Below are 17,517 nucleotides of genomic sequence, written 5' to 3'. Positions count from 1 at the left end.
CCCTGCAAGGGCGGCAGGCAGGCAGCCTTCGGTAAGATAGAGTTGCTCTGTCTTTATTACTGGCTCCAGGCGTGTACATCTTTGCTTTCATCCCACTCTCCATTCCTGCCAGCCTGGGCTTGCAACGAGCACAGCTCAGCCAGTCCAGAGAACCTGGGGTTGTAGCGAGAGTGAGACCCTAGCAATAGACAGAGGTTTTTTTAAAATGTTTTCTAAACGATGGGCCAAATGAACTGCTGGTGAAATGGAATTGTGTCCATCTACATTAGTGATGAATTTGTCCCTAACTGCCTAATTTGTATGTGCACATTTCCATGCTCAAGTGCCTATAAGTTCCAGCTTAGCACAATCACACGCATATTTTCAGGACAATTTAGAAAACGTAGCCCACAAGATGTATGTGCACCTAGACTCATCATTCAGACCATCTGCTGGGCTAATGTGACAGCTGTGATAGCCAGGGAACTCCAGATTTAACAGCTTGAGTGTCAAGAGGAGGCACAAGGGATAGTTCTCTGAAAACCTCTGTTCAACGTGCAGTGGCAGGTAAAAACGCAAACAGAATGTTAGGAACCAGTTGGAAAGGGATAGATAAAAAGACAGAAAATGTCATAATGTCACTACATAAATCCATGGTATGCCCACATCCTGAATATTGCCTGCAGCTCTGGTCACTCCCATCTCAGAAAAGATATATTAGAATTGCAACACGTACAGAGAAGGGCAACAACAATGCTCAGGAGTAGGGAACAGCTTCCTTCTGAGAGAGATTAAAAAGACTGGGACTGTTCACCTTAGAAAAGAGATGACTAAGGGAGGTGGGATATGATAGAGGTCTATAAAATCATGATTGGTGTGGAGAAAAGTGAACAGGGAGGTGTTATTTACCCCTTCACATAACCCAAGAACTAGGGGTCACCCAATGAAATTAACAGGCAGCAGGTTTAAAATAAACATAGGGAAGTATTTCTTCACACAACACACAGTTAACCTGTGGAACTCATTGCCAGTGGATGTTGTGAAGACCAAAAGCATAACTGGGTTCAAAAAACAATTAGACAAGTTCCTTGAGGATGGGCCCATCAATGGCCATTAGCCAAAAGGGCGAGGGACACAGCCCCATGCTATGGGTGTCCCTAAATCTCCAACTGCCAGAGGCTGGCAGTGGATGACAGGATGGATCACTCAATAATTGCCCTGTTCTGTTCATTCCCTCTGAAGCACCTGGCACCAGCCACTGTTGGAAGACAGGATCTTGGGCTAGATGGACCATTGGTCTGACCCAGTGTGGTTGCTCTTATGTTCATGTCAGTGACTGAGATGTGGGTGGTCATGCCCAGTGGCTACAGCAAGAGTCGGAGCCCAGGCTCAGAGCTGGAGTGAGAGGCCAGAAGCCAGGAATTGGAGCCGAGGGTCAGACTGGAGTCAGGCAAAGCAGGAGCAGGGATGGATTCAGGGCAGAGGCAAGGAAATGCAGGCCTAGGAGCTATCACAACTGTGAGCAAATGCATTAAGCAGCTGCTAAACACTTCCTAACTCTAAGGGTAGTTAAGCACTGGAACAGGTGACCCAGGAAAGCTGTAGAATCCCCATCATTGGAGGCTTTCAGGAACAGGCTGGACAAACACCTGTCAGGGATGGTCTAGGTATGCTTGGTCATGGGTCAGTGCTGGGGACTGAACGAGACGATCTCTCGAGGTCCCTTCCAGCCCGACTTTTCTAGGTTTCTATGGATAGAGACACAAACATTGAGACGGAATCTGGAACCCTTCCAGGCGATGGCATTTTCTCTCAGGACAAGTCCCACGTACTCAAAGTAGGAGCCGCAGAACCAGGCTCGCAGAAAAGAGCAGCGTCCTCACTGAAGGTATCTGCGACTCTTTATCTGCGATGGACTACATCCCCTCCAGCACATGGCGCGGTGACAGACTTCTGGCAGTAAAATAAACAGCAAGGTCGCCCTCCCCAGTTAATATTTGCTGCTGCTGCTGAGGACTGTATACTTTTTCATAGATCATTTACATCCAGAGAGCCGACTGGTAATTAAATCTTGGCTGTTTGTTTGGAGTGTCCCTGTCCAGGGTCATTATGTCAACATTTTCACTAGAGAAGATATGTCCCTTCGGGAAACATCAAATTACAGCGCAGAAATTCACTGCAAGAATACGCTGAACTTAATTCTGCTTTAAAAAACAGCAACATTCTCTCTATTGCGTGTTAAATCCTCTTAAAAGTTGGACAACAAAATGCCATTGGCTTTTACTATCTTCTCCAATTCAGTCAACCTCACATCCGTAGTTCAAAGCCATTTGCACCCAGATCCATCCGGAGGGTAATGATTTATGAGCATACCATGGCATTTCTTCTTGGACAATTGCTGAGAGGACCAGAAGAAATGAGGTCTCCCTGGGCACACACTGAAGCAAGAGATGCAGCCCCTGCTCCATCAGATTTCATATTCAAGGCCAAATCCTCAGCTCGTTTTAATCACAATAATTCGGTTTTGTTGAGCACTGAGACCTGCCCTTCGTATGGCACTGGCAGAAGGATAAACAGGGCAATGACACCTTGGAGATTGTTTTGAAATCCCCAAGTTAATGGAATTTCGTAAGCTCCAAATGGAATTTGGTCTTTCCGCTCAGCACTGGAAATATCTGCAGCAGTATAACAGCACAAAGCAGGCAGTCAAGAAACGCAGCCATCACCGCTTCCTTTGCCCTCCCAGGAATGCACTAATTGGACTGAGGAGAGCAAAACATACCACTTGTAATGTATATAAATGGGTCATTAGGCAGAGCAATCCCAGGGCAGGGCTGAAGGCCCTCTGGGAACATAACAGCAGGAGGGGAGATACCGACATATTGGAGAGGGATATTCAATAGCATCTGCAGAGCTTCTCTGCTTTTAACGTGTACAGCCTTCTCGTGAAATAAGCCGCATGTTATGTGGGATCCTCACAACATTACCAAAGACTATTCTGAATATTAGAGATGAAGCCAAGTGGGGACATGAGACCCAAGCCCCCTCTGTCTCGGCAGAGAGTCAGATCTGAAGGATATAGGACAGGTTCTCCTCTGCATCAGGAGCAGAACAGCGGATCTACACCCCTGGAAACTTTGAGGAAAATTGGGACTCAGAACCACTGGTGGAGACCTATCTTCATTCATCATTTAAATCTGGCGGTTGGGAGGAGAGGTGTTGAGCTGACATTTCAGTTGGTGTTCTCGTCTCCTTGTGGGAGGGAGTTCCCCAGGCTACATCCAGCTCCTGGGAAGGTTCCTGTCTCCGACATGTGTGACCCTCCCCCTGTCAGCGGACAGATTCGTTGTTCCAGTATAATGGAGCTGTGGGGGGAGATCACAGTTGCAGAGGGGATGGTGTCTCTCTGGTAGCTGCGGTCAATCCCACAGACGGCTTTGAGTACTGGGGCAGAGGCCAGGTGAGGCAGAGAAGAGCACTCGGGTGGTGCCTTCACAGTGTCGGCAAGCAGATGGGCTGCTGCATTTTGTACCAGCTAGAGCGTTTTCCGGGAGCTTTCATTCTCCATATGCTGCCTCTGCCTGCATGCAGATGGCTTTCTGCCTTGTGCGGCGGGCCCCGTCTGCAGCTGGCGGTTGCTTGGATCAGTCGGACACCAGGGCCAGCAGAGAACTGCTCACAGTATGTGAGATGATATATGCCCTGGTGCTGTGAGCATGGAGTCTCTGCCTGGAGTCTGGGTTAAATCTAGCCAGGGTTGTAGATCGGCTCCACCTTTACATGTTTGTCCTTCATTTAATCCGAAATCTAAAACTGTTACGGTCCAAATGCTGCCCCCTGTTTCTGTGGGCTCTGGCAGAAAAGGTGGAGGCCTACGTCGCCGGTGAGCCAAGAGCCAGGGTCCCACAGACAGGGGCACCCTGCAACCTGGGATTTGGAGGGGAGGAGCTAGGCCCAGGCTCAAAGAAATGAGGCTGGGCCAGGGGAGCACCACAGTGAAATCCTCCCGCCCAGGAAACAGGATGGCACGAGTCCCCAGGGCTGCCGCTGCCTTGAGGCAACAGAAATGGCCAGGCAGACATGTCAGGGGAAAGGGTGCCACGCCAAGCTCATCACTCGGCCCCCGCTCTGAGCCTGGCCCCTCCCCTGGGCGCTGGGTTGCAGGCGTGGCAACTAAGAAAAGATTTGGCAGCTCTGCAGGCTGGTAAGAGCGTTAGGAACATCTTGAAACCTCCTGCCTGTCACGCTCACGGTTTCCACCCACACACCCCTCACTCGTACAAACACAGCCCTGTCCAACTCACAACCCCACACGTGCCCATTCCCCTGACTTCTGCAAACACACACACACAATCACCACACACACTCATTCCCTCCCTCGCACGCACACACTCCTTGCACACTCACTCTCCTCTTTCTCACACCTGTCGCACTCTCAGACCTCTTCATTTGGTTGGTGGGGGCCCCCGTGTCACACCCACCCCTGTCCGTATCCCAACAGAAACAGGAGCTCAGTTGCTTGGCCACACATCCTCACATTTCCAGGACGGTCCAGATCGTCCAAACCCACCGGCATGCAGAGGCCTCTCCTCTGTGGGGCATGGGGAGCAGCCGTTCCAAGCCCCGACTATCCTCCAGAGGGAGGGAGATGGGAAGATCAGGGCAGTCTGAGTGCTGATCAGGGGCGGCTCTAGACATTTCGCCGCCCCAAGCATGGCGGCATGCCGCGAGGGGCGCTCTGCCGGTCGCTGGTCCCGCGGCTCCGGTGGACCCTCCGCAGGCACGCCGCCAAAGGCAGCCTGCCTGCCGCCCTCCTGGCGACCGGCAGAGCACTCCCCACGGCATGCCGCCCCAGGCAAGCGCTTGGCGTACTGGGGCCTGGAGCCGCCCCTGGTGCTGATCCATCCTCTGGGCAATGGGGGTGGCTTCTTTAGTCCTCCCCTTAATAGAATTCACTTGGCATGAAAGGGAGCAGCGCTGGCATGAGCTAGGAAAGCAACATTCTTCCCCCCACCCAGCGAGGGGATGTTGGGGGGCTCTTCCTATTCAAATCTCCTCATAGGAATGCAGGCAGGGTGCTGCAAACAGTAGCTGGAAGGGGTTACAATGCACAGGCCAGCATGGAGCTGGGAGCCGAGGGAGAGGACAAGCTGACAACAGAAAACCACAGCACCAGACCCAGATGGGTTTACCGCAGCAGCATTCATCTGGGGTCTCTCTCTGCTCTGTACAGCAGGCAATCTGCACACACGCTGGTTTTCACTGAGGGCCTGGCAGCGTCATTCCCAGCGTGGGTACACGTACTCCCACCGGCCGGATGGAGCTAGCATGCTAAAAATATCAGTGTAGCTGTGATCTGCCTGGGCAGCCACCCCGGTCAAGATCCTAGGGGCGTACTCAGGTTGGCGAGCCCCTCCCGCAGCCTGTGCACCAGCTCCGTTGGCGCTCACACGGGTATGTCTGCCCAGGATGGAAATTGTACCGCCAGCAAAGGTGCATGAGACCTTATTCCAACGCTGATCTCCGGGTAATTAAATAATACCAACCTACTGAAACCCGGGACTGACAATCATTTTAACTGATTCATCTGTCCCCTTTCCATAGAGAGATCACAAAGGGGAACAAAGCAGCCAAAGTTCCATTTTAAAATTTGGCCTGCAGGACTTTCAGTGGGACTGGGGCATCTAAGCCTTTTGAAATTGGGAACCAGGCTCCGGACGTCACTTCAGGTGAGTTAGAAAACTTGACCCCAGCGCCTTTAGCAAATGTCAATGAATTCAGCCTCCCTGTCCCACTGGGAGTCAGGAATTAGCTCCATTTTATAGAGGGGGATGAAGAAGCACAGGGCAATTTACCCAAGGCCAAAGGCAGAGCTAGAGCAGAACACAAGAGTCATCTCTCCTTTGCCAGGATGCCTACAAAAAGCCTCTTGGCAGGTAGGCGGCTGGTGGACTGAGATCACTCCCTCTGACGTTGACCAATATTGTCACACTGTGGCCTTGGTTTGCCTCTCTCTGCCTGTATCCATTGGTATACTTAGGCTGTCAGCTCTGCGGGGCAGGGCGGCTTGTTTCTGTTCTGTGTTTGTACAGGGCCTTGCACAGTGGGGTCCTGGTCAAGGCCTGGGGTGCCCATGTGAGACCACGCTATGAATAAATAATAATCGTAATAGTCACTTATATATGAAACATATTCAGCTAAATGAAATTTCACTGAAATAGGCTGTTTCATTGAAGCCAAAATGTTTTGGAGAGACATATCGGTTCCAATGACGTTTTCCTCAGAAGGGTTTTGAGGTCCAATGCTCTCGGGTTATTTCTGAGCAGAGAGAGAGGGGGCGAGTGCCATTCTGACACAATTCCATTTTGCGAAAAAAGTTCAACAGGTTCTGGTTTTGTTCTGATGCATAATGCAAACACATTTTGAAACCTCAGGAACTGTTGTGAAATGAAATTGTCCTACTGCTGATGGCTCTAATAATCTCTGTGCATACCACATGGGCCCCAGAAGGCCAGCATGCAAAAACACAGGCATGCAAATTCAGAGGGGAAAATTTGGAGATTGGGCTGGGGTGGGGCAGTGCTTGGTCCCATGTGTTTATTTAAAAAATCTCCCTGCCCCTGTTCCTAATCTCTCTTTCGGATATTAAAACTGAATGCAATTCCAAAGGCTCCTGATGCAGTTCAGTGACTTATCACACTTTGCTCAGCTGAGACAGTCAAACTAGGCTGGTCAATTTCACTTCGGTTCGTCGTCAGTGTCACTTTCTGGATCTGGTTCATAGGACAAAATTGGTTGCATTTGGGTCTCCAACACTGCAGGGGAACGTACATCCCAACAACACTCCAAACACTTCTCAATTCGATTTTTAAAAATAAGCCTGTAGAAACCTTTGGGTTGGTTTGTTTCTTTTTAACAAAATCTAAATGCTCCCTCTCCTTGATGGCCTCCCTTGAATTTGCTGATTGGAGCGCCCTTTGTTACTCTGCCTGGCCTTCTCCTGGGGTTCTGAAGAGGCTCCCAGTATGAAGTGCAGTGAAAGATTAAGCTGTGCCTGTGAAGCTGATCAGCATATAGGCAGGAGATGGGTGGGGGGAACTTTCTAGAGGCAAACAACTGTGACTATAAATTGCACACCTTGGCTCTAACCTTCAAATTATCTCCTCCACAGTCTATCCTGATTCCCCCCTTTCCCATAGCAGACTCACCTCCCCTTTTCTCTGTTATGTGTAGCTGATATTACCAGGTCTTTTGGATGTCTCCCTCTGCCTGACCAGGTGGATGAGGTAATATCTTTAGCAGGCCAACTGCTGTGGGTGAGAGAGAGAGAAGCTTTCACTTGGAAGACACAGAAATAACCCCTGATTTCTATCCGGGAATAGAACTTACAGCAGTGTCCCTGACCCTGCATGTGTATTTCAAGCTAACGTTGCGTTATGTCACTTCGATGTTGCATCTTAGGGACAGAGGAATTACCACTTTGCTTCAGATCAATGGCCCTGATAATGCTGTCCGTGAGAATGGCTAGTACCAGCTGAGGTTTCAAACACCCATAATGTATACTGATAGAACAACCTCGCATAGAGGAAGCTTCTTCTTAACCCCAAGCAGCCGGCTTTTGCTGCAAGGATGTCATGAAAGATGCATAACCATGAGCTCTATAGGTGGGACAGTGTATGGGGGAAGTCTGCAGGAGCCTTGCCAGCACAGGGCCTGGTAGGTGGTTAAGGAGAAGACTTCAGTCTTCAGGGATGTAAATCTGGCACCTTTCAATCTGGTGGCTCTTTGGCAGCTGTCGAGAAAGGAGCTCTTGGTTTCTCTGTCTGCTTCTAAGTGAGTAGGCGCCTCCAGCATAAATTTGTAAGTGGCATCCTGTTGTCAGGCTCAGCGGAGAGGTTAGAATCAAATGGATCATGAGGAGTGAGCTCTCAATCTGTTCCCTGGTACATTAGCAGGGTTGGGGGTGAGCGGAAGTTCATCCAGACGCTGTGCAGATAAAGAGGAAGCTTCAGTCTCCAGCAGTGTCAATCTGACATTTCTCGCCAGCTCTTTATTCTCTAAAATATAGATACATCTTTTTTAATGAAAATAAAAACAACAACCCTATGGAAACTATTTTTTCATACCTCATGAGAGAGTCATTCCTCAGCTGTTCTTAAGCACTGTTAATTAAGACAACCTGCTGAACCATTTCAAGTGGTCATGATAGATGGCACTTGACTCTTAGCCTAAGCTGCGGCAAACAGAATGTAAGTTAAATAGGAAGGAGGACTTTATGTAGCTGCAGGATGAATCTGCGCAATGGGGCAAACTACCAAGAACAGCTGCAAAGATGCCAGCTTTGGAGTGCTTCAAAGTTCATCTGTTCTTCATCACTTGGAGACGCCTTTCTCAATGTTCAGCTGCAAGTGATTGGGTTCAGTGGTGTTTACTTACCCAGTCAGGGAGAAAAATTCCCTTCTCTACAGAAATTACTGGGTGAAGTCTGGTGGCTTGTGCTGCGTGGGGGGGGTCTCACTGGCTGAACATGGTGGGCCCTTCGGGTCTTAGTGTCTATTAAATGGGTGGTTTAGGAAGAAATCTAACTTGCCCTGATACAGGATTGACTAGAGACCTCACTGGAAGCTCTTCCACACCAAGGCCATCTCCTCATTGATGCCTTTGGTGGCCTGAGCCCCTTCCTACGAGTAGAGTGTCAGCTGTGAATCCCGTGCACCATGGTGGCTGCCTCAGCTGGTGAGTCTCCAACCACGGATTGTGTTAACGGAGTCTTTCTTCGGCTTTTAATAGGTTGAGGCTGAAGACCAAGTTTTGGCAACTTTCTGTGGCAGGGAGACTACAGACACGGAGCAGGCCCCTGGGCAACAGGTGGTCTTGTCTCCGGGTCCTTACATGGGCCTCACATTCAGATCTGACTTCTCCAATGAGGAGCGCTTCACTGGCTTTGATGCCCATTACACAGCAGTGGGTAAGTAGCCCCTTTGCAGAGCCCCTGGCTCTCCACCATTCTCTCTTCTTTATCCTCTTCTGATTTAGTCTGTTGCATGCACTATGGGCTGGGTAATAACACGAGAGGACTCCATGTTTCTAAACCTAAATTGGTTCTTTATTAGGAAAGCTATTTACAGAGATGCTCCAACCACAGCTAGCATTCCAACCATGTGCACACAGACTGACTTGCTGGTGCCTCTTCCTAACTCTTCCCCCCCCTGCAACATCTACTCCTCCCTCCAAGTTTCAGGCAAGTTTCTGTAGAGTAACTGAAGATCGTCAGGTCGGTGTCTGTCGCTCTCCAAAGTGCCCCCAGATTCTGGGAATCAGGGCTTCAGGCTGATATACCAGCCCAGCTCCTACACTCCAAGACTGGCCCAGCATCACCTTTCCCTCTCATATGCTAAGGAATTCCCAGTGAGATTTATCCTGCCCTCAGCCCTCAATTTTGGGGACCAGGCTTCAAACCCCTTAATCCACCCTTGCATATCAGCTGCCATTTTGTTGATGTGGAGAGAACTTTTAAAGGAAATTGTTCCTTCTATTTATTGCTGCTTTGAGAGACTCTTACACCAGGGTGACATCATGCAGTTACTCCAGAATTATGCCAGCATAACTGAGAGCAGAATCTGGCCCAAAGTGTTTAGAAGGCAACACACAGTGATCAGAGCACTGGGAGACAGAGGGAACAGACTAAGCATGACCCCTTGTAACACACATGCACACACAGCCCAAAGTCCCAACAGTCGAATTCCTGCCCTGCAGGGGCACTCCATTGATAGGCAGTGAGTTGCTGTTACTAACAAAACACTCACTTTCTGCTGGATGTGTAATGCTGTAGGATCATAACGCTCCAGCCCCCGACCCCTACGTGGTACTGATTGCCAGGGCAGGCTGGCTCCTCCTTTTCTCACACAAGTCAGCCCCGTGTTCACCCATCATGGAATGGTCAGATGTGGGCTATTGCTTCAGTTCATTACAGACGAGCCATGAAATCTGGACCGAAACCTCGTCGCCATTTGGTCTGAGTGCATCCTAGCTCCTCCTCGTTGCCTGTGTCTAAATGCCCCCTTGAGAGCAGTGCCGCGGGAGAGGAGGGGCGCTCCCGTCTTGGTGCCTGCCCTTCTAATGCCCTGCTCTCCTCTCACTCCCCTGCAGATGTGGACGAGTGCCTGGAAAAGAGCGACGAGGAGCTGGCCTGCGACCACAACTGCCACAATTACATCGGGGGGTACTACTGCTCCTGCCGATTCGGCTACATCCTGCACTCCGACAACAGGACCTGCAAAGGTACAGCCCGGCTCCGAGCTCTGCACATCGGGCAGCTGGGACAGCTCACGCTGCCGCACTCTCTGCCATGCTGAGATCTTTAGCCCTTAGGGTAAACCTGCCCTCCCTTGCCTGTGTCTTCTTTCCCTGCCCACCCCCACAGCTGGGACTTGGCCGTGCGCTCTCTGCTCAGAGTGCCTGAGTGGGTGTGGTCGGCCAGCGTGGCCGGTTCACCTCTGCTCTTGGCATGCCTGACACCAAAATAAAGACTGACCTGGGCCCAAAGAATGCATTATCTTAGGCTGTGATCGTGCATCAGGACTGGCCAGTGCAGATTCCTGTGACCGTGCAAAGCTCTGCTGCACGCAAGGGTCTCAGCATGCTTGTTTGGAGCACACCTGTAAGGGGGCTCCTTACACCTGAGCAGCCTGCGGGGGTTTTGGCAGGGAAGGGCCAGTGGCTCCATGATGATGCAGATCCACCCGCCAACCTCCCTGGGAGTGCGTGAGGGCTGGAGCAGCGATGGGGCTGTGACAGCAAAGCAGCCTGAGGATGGAGATGTCCTTTCATGGATCCCCCCTGCATCCAGCACTTGTGCTCAGGATGCGCAGAGAGCTTCCTCTCAGCAGCAATGGACTCGATTCCCCTCTGACTCGCACCCACGTAACTTCATTGCCTCGGCGGCACCGGTCCTGGTGGGCGCAGGTGTGCGGGAGATCAGGATCCGGGCTGGAGGTGCCCCGTCAGCGAGGTTAGGTCGAGGTGTTCGGAGGGGAGATTGCCAGGTCTAGGACTGGGAGACAACATGGAGTGCACAGGAGCATCAGCTGCTCTGTGGGGGCGGCGGGCCGGATTTGAACCCTGGGCTCCTTCCAGTTGCTCAGGGTTCCTGTGTGCCTTTCAGTGGAGTGCAGCAGCAACCTCTTCACCCAGAGGAGTGGGGTGATCACCAGCGCTGACTTCCCCAGCCCCTATCCCAAGAGCTCCGACTGCCTATACCGCATCGAGCTGGAGGAAGGCTTCCTCATCAGCCTGCAGTTCGAAGACAGCTTCGACATTGAGGACCACCCAGAGGTGTCCTGCCCCTATGATTACATCAAGGTGAGCTGGCTGGGCTGATCTCTGGGAGACCTCCTGGCATGACTCCCTCCACGTTCCCTCACCTCCTAGCTCATCGGACCACCCGCCACCCTCCCAAGTGGGAGCTGAACCCGCCTACAGCAGGGCTGAATATTTACCACAGCTCTGCTCCGGACACCTCCGGCTGAATTTAAGCCCTGGCTGCAAAATTAAAAGCCCACCGCTGATGATTTACTCAGGTTTTACTCAAGAAAACTCCCTCCATTCCCTGAGTATAAACGGAGCCCCAGCTCACCCCCTATTTGCAGTATCCCCTGCTAGTCCAGCACTGGAGCCTGCCCCATACCCCCAGCTTTGCCTGTGCACCCCATTCCTGAGCCGTCACGCAGCACCATGGCTGGGTCAGTCCTGAGCATCTCATGACAACCTCAGCCTGTATGTGACCTTGCAAAGTCTTTGAGACTTGGGCAAAGATTCACTGGAGACCAGTGAGCAGTGCACCTCCTTGTCCCCACCAAGGCATTTCATAGAGGGGCTAAGGGTCTATATCTGCAAGGCCTCCGGGTAGTGAAATCTACCCGTCAGCCCCTGGGCGTAGTTAGACTCACGCGCCAGCCTCAGGTTATAGTGAGACGCTCGTGCCAGCCTCAAGGAGTAGTGAGACCCACCTGTCAGCCCCTGGGCATAGTGAGACCCACCCGTCAGCCCTTGGGCATAGTAAGACCCACGCGCCAGCCTCAGGTTATAGTGAGACCTGCGTGCCAGCCTCAGGGAGTAGTGAGACCCACCCGTCAGCCCCTGGGCATAGTGAGACCCACCCATCAGCCCCTGGGCATAGTGAGACCCACGCACCAGCCTCAGGTTATAGTGAGACCCACCCATCAGCCCCTGGCTGTAGTGAGACCCACATGCCAGCCTCAGGTTATAGTGAGACCCACGCGTCAGCCCCTGGGCGTAGTGAGACCCACCTATCAGCCCCTGGGTGTAGTGAGACCCACGCGCCAGCCTCAGGTTATAGTGAGACCCACCCATCAGCCCCTGGCTGTAGTGAGACCCACGCACCAGCCTCAGGTTATAGTGAGACCCACGCGCCAGCCCCTGGCTGTAGCGAGACCCATGCGCCAGCCCCCGGGCGTAGTGAGGATCCGAGCTCTCTGCACCATCTCCTCTTGTTGCTCCTGGCAGATTAAAGCCGGTTGGAAGGAGTTCGGCCCTTTCTGTGGGGAAAAATCCCCAGGACATCTAGAAACCCAAAGCAACAGCGTTCAGATCCTGTTCCACAGCGACAGCTCAGGAGAGAACCAAGGGTGGAAGTTATCCTACACGGCAATCGGTAACTGCTCTGCTTCTTCCCTTCACCGTTCATGGCGGGCTGGACCCTGTGGATAGAGACCAAGGCTCTACCTGGTCCAGAATCCTGTCTCTGACAATGGCCAAGGCCCGAGACTTCAGGCAGGAGTTGAGATAGATCTTGCATAATGAATTTAACTGAGCCATCCTGTCCTTTGGATGGGGACTTCTCCCTGAGCACAGCTGTCTCTGCAAACATGGGAACAGGGATCTCCCATGATCCTCACTAGCCAGCATCACTGCACATGCTACTGCCAATCAGACAAGCATCAACCCCTCTTTTCTGGACCTTACCAAGCTCTTTATTGACCTCACTCATATCCTGCAGCAGCGAGTTCCATAGGTTAATCCTGCATGCTAAATGGGCTGCCTTTTTAATTTCATGACGCGCCCTCCCTCAATATCATCGCTCTGTGCCATTGCCACAGCTGTCTTGAGCCAGGCCTGGGGAACAGTTTGAAGTCTGTGTGCAGCCTGCCTGGCAGCGCAGCCCGGACTGGCACACAGGAGCCTGCTGGCCTGTAGGTGTAACCCGCCCACATTCAGTGCGGCTCTTTCGCCCCGTCTAGTGGTGGCGGGCCCGCAGAAACAGGTGGCGGCAGCCTGGGCTAACACAGCTAGGTAGTGGTCTGAGCTTAGGACGGGCTTACGCTTTTGGATCCAGAGGTTCCCAGGATCAGTTGCTGCTGCTGGTATCTCACCCAGGGGCTCAGCGTTGCAAGGAGTGGCCCACGGGGGGACCTGACCTCAGGTGTGTCTCTGTGGGGTTGTAAAGGCAGCAGCTCTGCTTGGCTGGCGGCGGGGGGAGTGTTTGCTGGGCCGGGGTAAAGCCTGTCTCTCTACACCTCTCCCGCTGCGGAGTTCTCTGCTCCCTCCATTCAGAGACTCAGGCTTTGGCAATGAGGAAGGTTTCTCCAGCTCCAGCCTTCACCCCCCCACCCTAATCCTCTTCCTCTGCATGGTGCTGCCCAGGAGAGGTCACTGAGCCCCTTCTAGCAGTGCATGTGTCACGCTGCCTCACCCACAGGTGAGCCAACAGCTGGGGTCCTTGCTTCCCACAGTGGCTTGCCCCAACCTACCAGCTGGATGGTCCAGTCCCAGGCAGGTACATGGTGTGCCACTCACATTGCAGGCCAGCGCACCCCGGGCATTAGCTTAGCTACAGGGATGATCACAGTGACCAACTGGCCCCACCAACAAATCTTTGTGCCACTTGGAAACCACCGGGATGTACCTGACTCTAACAGCAGCTGTGCCAAGCATTGGGCCACTGGGAGGAACATCTGCAGTCATCGGTCCTCGTTTCATCCAAAATACGTGGCTACGTTAGAAAATAGCTAGGCCAGTGAGCGGGCAAGACAGCTCGGGGGGGATTCCAAAGGGAACCCGCTAGGGAGGAACAATAAGTGTGCCCCCCGTGAGACGCCCCTCTGCCTGCAGGTCTGGCCCAGTGAGAATTGCTGGGTACTATTATCCTAATAAACAGCTGTGGGTCCTGGAATTCAGAGCAGCCTCCATCGGTTGGGGCTCCCCCCTCACACACACCCGCCGGTCAGTCAGCCTGGTCTTTCTTTGTTCCCCCCTCCCGCTGTGAAGGGAACCCGTGCCCACTGGTGCAGCCGCCACTCAACGGGAAAATCGAGCCTTCGCAGGCCAAGTACACTTTTAAGGACCAGGTGGTCGTCAGCTGCAACACTGGCTACAACGTGCTAAAGGTACAAGAGCCCCTGGGTTTGATCTGAGTGTTTGGGGCGGTGGGCCAGAATCTCTTCTCACTTACACCAGAGGAAACCTGGGGCCACCGGGGGGGGAAAGGGAGGGCACTCCACGTGTCTGGCGTTCGAGCCAGAGGCAGATCCTTATTTAAGGACACCTACAGTGTTCTGTGGTAATGAGCCAAAACCCGGGCACAGGAGGTCAGGCTAGATGATCGGATGGTCCCTAAATGCTCTGAAACTGTTCCGGGATGGGCATCGTTGCCACAGGAGGCTGCAGGCGCCCTGCAAGGCCCCAGTGCTACACGAGCAAGCCGCTTCATTGTCCTAACTGGGCCAGCTTCTCTGCTGAATTTGGCTCTACTTCACTAAGAGGTTCCCTTCGTTTCAAGGCAACCAGGCTCTTCCATTATCTCATTTCCCGTCCTCGGACAGTGCTCGGAAGGGAGAAATTAATCAAATGAAAGCCCACCAAACTCTCCCAGAGCCAGAACTATCCACAAGGGCCCGACATACTTACAGCCACAAACTCGCCACTAAGAAGTGGGACGAGAGAGAATACAGCACGTCCCCCAACCACCAGCTAAACCTCTCGCCCACGCGTCGCCAGCAAACTAACTACTGAGGCTTAGCATCTTTCCAAGAGACAGAGGCACCTGGTGTGCCGCTCTGTCTGTGATGCTCGCTATGCTCTCCCAAGCCAAGCAGGGCTTGTCCTTGGTAGGTGACCTCCATAGAGTGGCTGGTAACTGAAGGAAATGCTGATGAATCAGTAGGTGGAATTCTTACCTCTGAATCAGTACTGAGCCGTCCTCAGCTCTACCTACCCCATCCTGGGGCTTCATAAAATGATCGATCTCTCTCTAGCATCACTCCTACATCCCAGTACACTAATACCCTATGATAGGCTGCTCCATCCTCCTATCTAGGTTCTAATACTGTGCCCGCTGCCATCATATTGGAAAAATAAAAAACCACATTTCTTTTCTAATTTTCTTTCAACCTCAATAAACTAGGGGGGTTCTTAATGAAGAGGAAACTCTCTTTGTTACTGTCTTGTCCAGCGAGCAATGTCTCTTTAAGGTGAATAGCTGGCCCGCTCAGGCCATTGGGAAGATGAGTCTTTGCAGTGGGAGGAGGAGGTCCTTTGGCTGCATGGATAATGGTTTTCGCTTGTCCCTTCCTGCCAGGATAACGTGGAGAGCGACTCCTTCCAGATCGAGTGTCTGAAGGATGGAACATGGAGCAACAAGATCCCCATCTGCAAAAGTAAGAAACCCTCCCCCCTACTCCCCTCATCTTGTGCAACCACTGAACTAAATGGAGCTACCATGCCAGGCTCACAGAGTGCAATCTGCTGCTCAGAGGCACCCCACCAGCCAGGGTGGCTATTACTTATACCTCTGAAAACTAGGTTGGCTCTCTCTCCTGAACGGAACAGAGTTTGTGCCCAATGCCATGGGTTGGCTGTTTATTTTTTTCCTTGAGTGACTTCCTAATGTAATTGGATTTCCAACCTGTTTAGCCTTCTCACATCTCAGATGGCCAAGTAAGCCCCAGCCTAGCTCATCTGAGTAAATCTTCAGCCTGTCATCCAGTGCCCGTTGCCATCTGTGGGAATGCTCTAGTTAACGTTTCTGGGAGCTGGATCAAGCCTGAAAGCTACTAGCAATGGGGTAGGAGGGATATGGAAAGGTTCAGGTGCCACTTAAGACCTTCTCAGAACTTCTTTCATCCATCAAATCTGGGTGGAGATCTCACCAGAACAGTCTTTGTTGTGATCGTTCCACTCCTTCCCTTCTACTCACGGCTGCGGGGAGCCAGCTGCCGAGTTCTGGTGTGAATCTGGACTTGCCCAAGTCTGGGAGCTGTCTGGAGTTGCGTGGATGGATGTGGTTACTCTGCCCATTATAGACAAAAGGGCCGTTTGTAAAACCTAAATATAGATCTGAATTTCTTGCCAGTTTGGGGGGTGTTCAAAACCCCGGCTTTGGTGTGGTTCTATTTCTTCCCAGAACTAGGCAATGCAAAGACCAATCAAATGAATTAGAAAAGTTGGCCAAATATTTTTTGCAAACCTCAAAAAAAAAATGAATATGTGAAGACTCACACCATGTCTACGCAACAGCCTTTGGTCAACACAAGTTGCCTCGGTGTACAGCTGCTAACGTTAGTATACTGCTTGTGCACGTGCATACCTGGCTGCTTGCACGCAAGGGAGAGCTGGTGGGGGCTCACCAGGCTGGGGTTAGCACCGGTAGAGGAAGTTGTTTTATTTCATCACCATAGCAGGGCGCTTATGTCAGCCAGAGACAAATTTGAGTGTAGACACTTGCACAAATAGGTCCACATAAGGCGACTTATGTCCACCTAACTTTGTAGTGTAGACCAGGCCTCAGATCACTTCTTACGTCTTCTGACCCAGTTCCTCCATCTCTGAAATCAAGCTAATGAAATGCACTATTTACACCCTTCATCACAATTATTTTTTTCCTGCAACCACTGACTTTTCTCCAGCATGCACAGCTATGGCTCTCCTCACTAATGTCTGCCTTTTGAACTAGCTTCCTGGTTTCCATGTCAGGGAACGTATAGATTGCTTAAACTCAAATGTCCCTACTCTCATGCCAGCCACAGATGGATCTTACAGAATAGGAATAGCTGCATTCCAGGGTTTTAGGACACTGGGTGGTACCAGGTTGGCAGTCTAGGCTCACTCTTGTGCTGCAGTTGAAGCTAAAAAGGAAAGGTAACGTTCCTCTGAAAGATCAGCTGAGTGAAATGTTCAAGATTAAAAAACTAGTGCCAGGGTAAGGAGCCTTTGACCTCAAGGTCATCGGTTCCAGTCCAGCACAGGTCAGAAGTAATGGAAAGGCATTACCATCTGACAGTGGCCAGTGTTAAATTAACTGGCAGAGTCCACCCCAGTGGCATGCAGTGACACGTTTAGGCAGGGGTGCTGTTCTACACTTGCATGCAAATGGTGTCCTCTATGCAACATGACCTTGCACGTATGGTGCATGCAAGGTCATGCTGTGCAGAGAAGGCCATTTTCTTCTAGAAAACGGCATCCTCTGTGCGCACTCAAGGGCCGGACAGAATTGCACAGCCAGTCCTGGGGCATGCAATGCAT

The 17,517-nt window shown here is 51.8% G+C and overlaps 1 protein-coding gene across 3 annotated transcripts in view; it reads left to right on the top strand.

The window, feature by feature from the left end:
- MASP1 (MBL associated serine protease 1) overlaps positions 1 to 17,517 on the top strand; it is a 68,003-nt gene that overhangs the window by 8,955 nt on the left and 41,531 nt on the right. For all 3 annotated transcript variants that reach the window (XM_050964771.1, XM_050964769.1, XM_050964770.1), the window contains exons 3-8: positions 8,770 to 8,947; positions 10,129 to 10,260; positions 11,144 to 11,340; positions 12,505 to 12,652; positions 14,266 to 14,384; positions 15,575 to 15,653. In XM_050964771.1, coding sequence (XP_050820728.1) covers positions 8,770 to 8,947; positions 10,129 to 10,260; positions 11,144 to 11,340; positions 12,505 to 12,652; positions 14,266 to 14,384; positions 15,575 to 15,653 — 853 coding nt within the window. The remainder of the gene's footprint in view (positions 1 to 8,769; positions 8,948 to 10,128; positions 10,261 to 11,143; positions 11,341 to 12,504; positions 12,653 to 14,265; positions 14,385 to 15,574; positions 15,654 to 17,517) is intronic.

Source organism: Gopherus flavomarginatus, chromosome 8 (assembly GCF_025201925.1).
Source record: "Gopherus flavomarginatus isolate rGopFla2 chromosome 8, rGopFla2.mat.asm, whole genome shotgun sequence".
NCBI classification, from domain to species: domain Eukaryota; kingdom Metazoa; phylum Chordata; order Testudines; family Testudinidae; genus Gopherus; species Gopherus flavomarginatus.
Note: the sequence above shows the minus strand (reverse complement) of the source record. Positions and strands in the feature narration are given on the sequence as shown.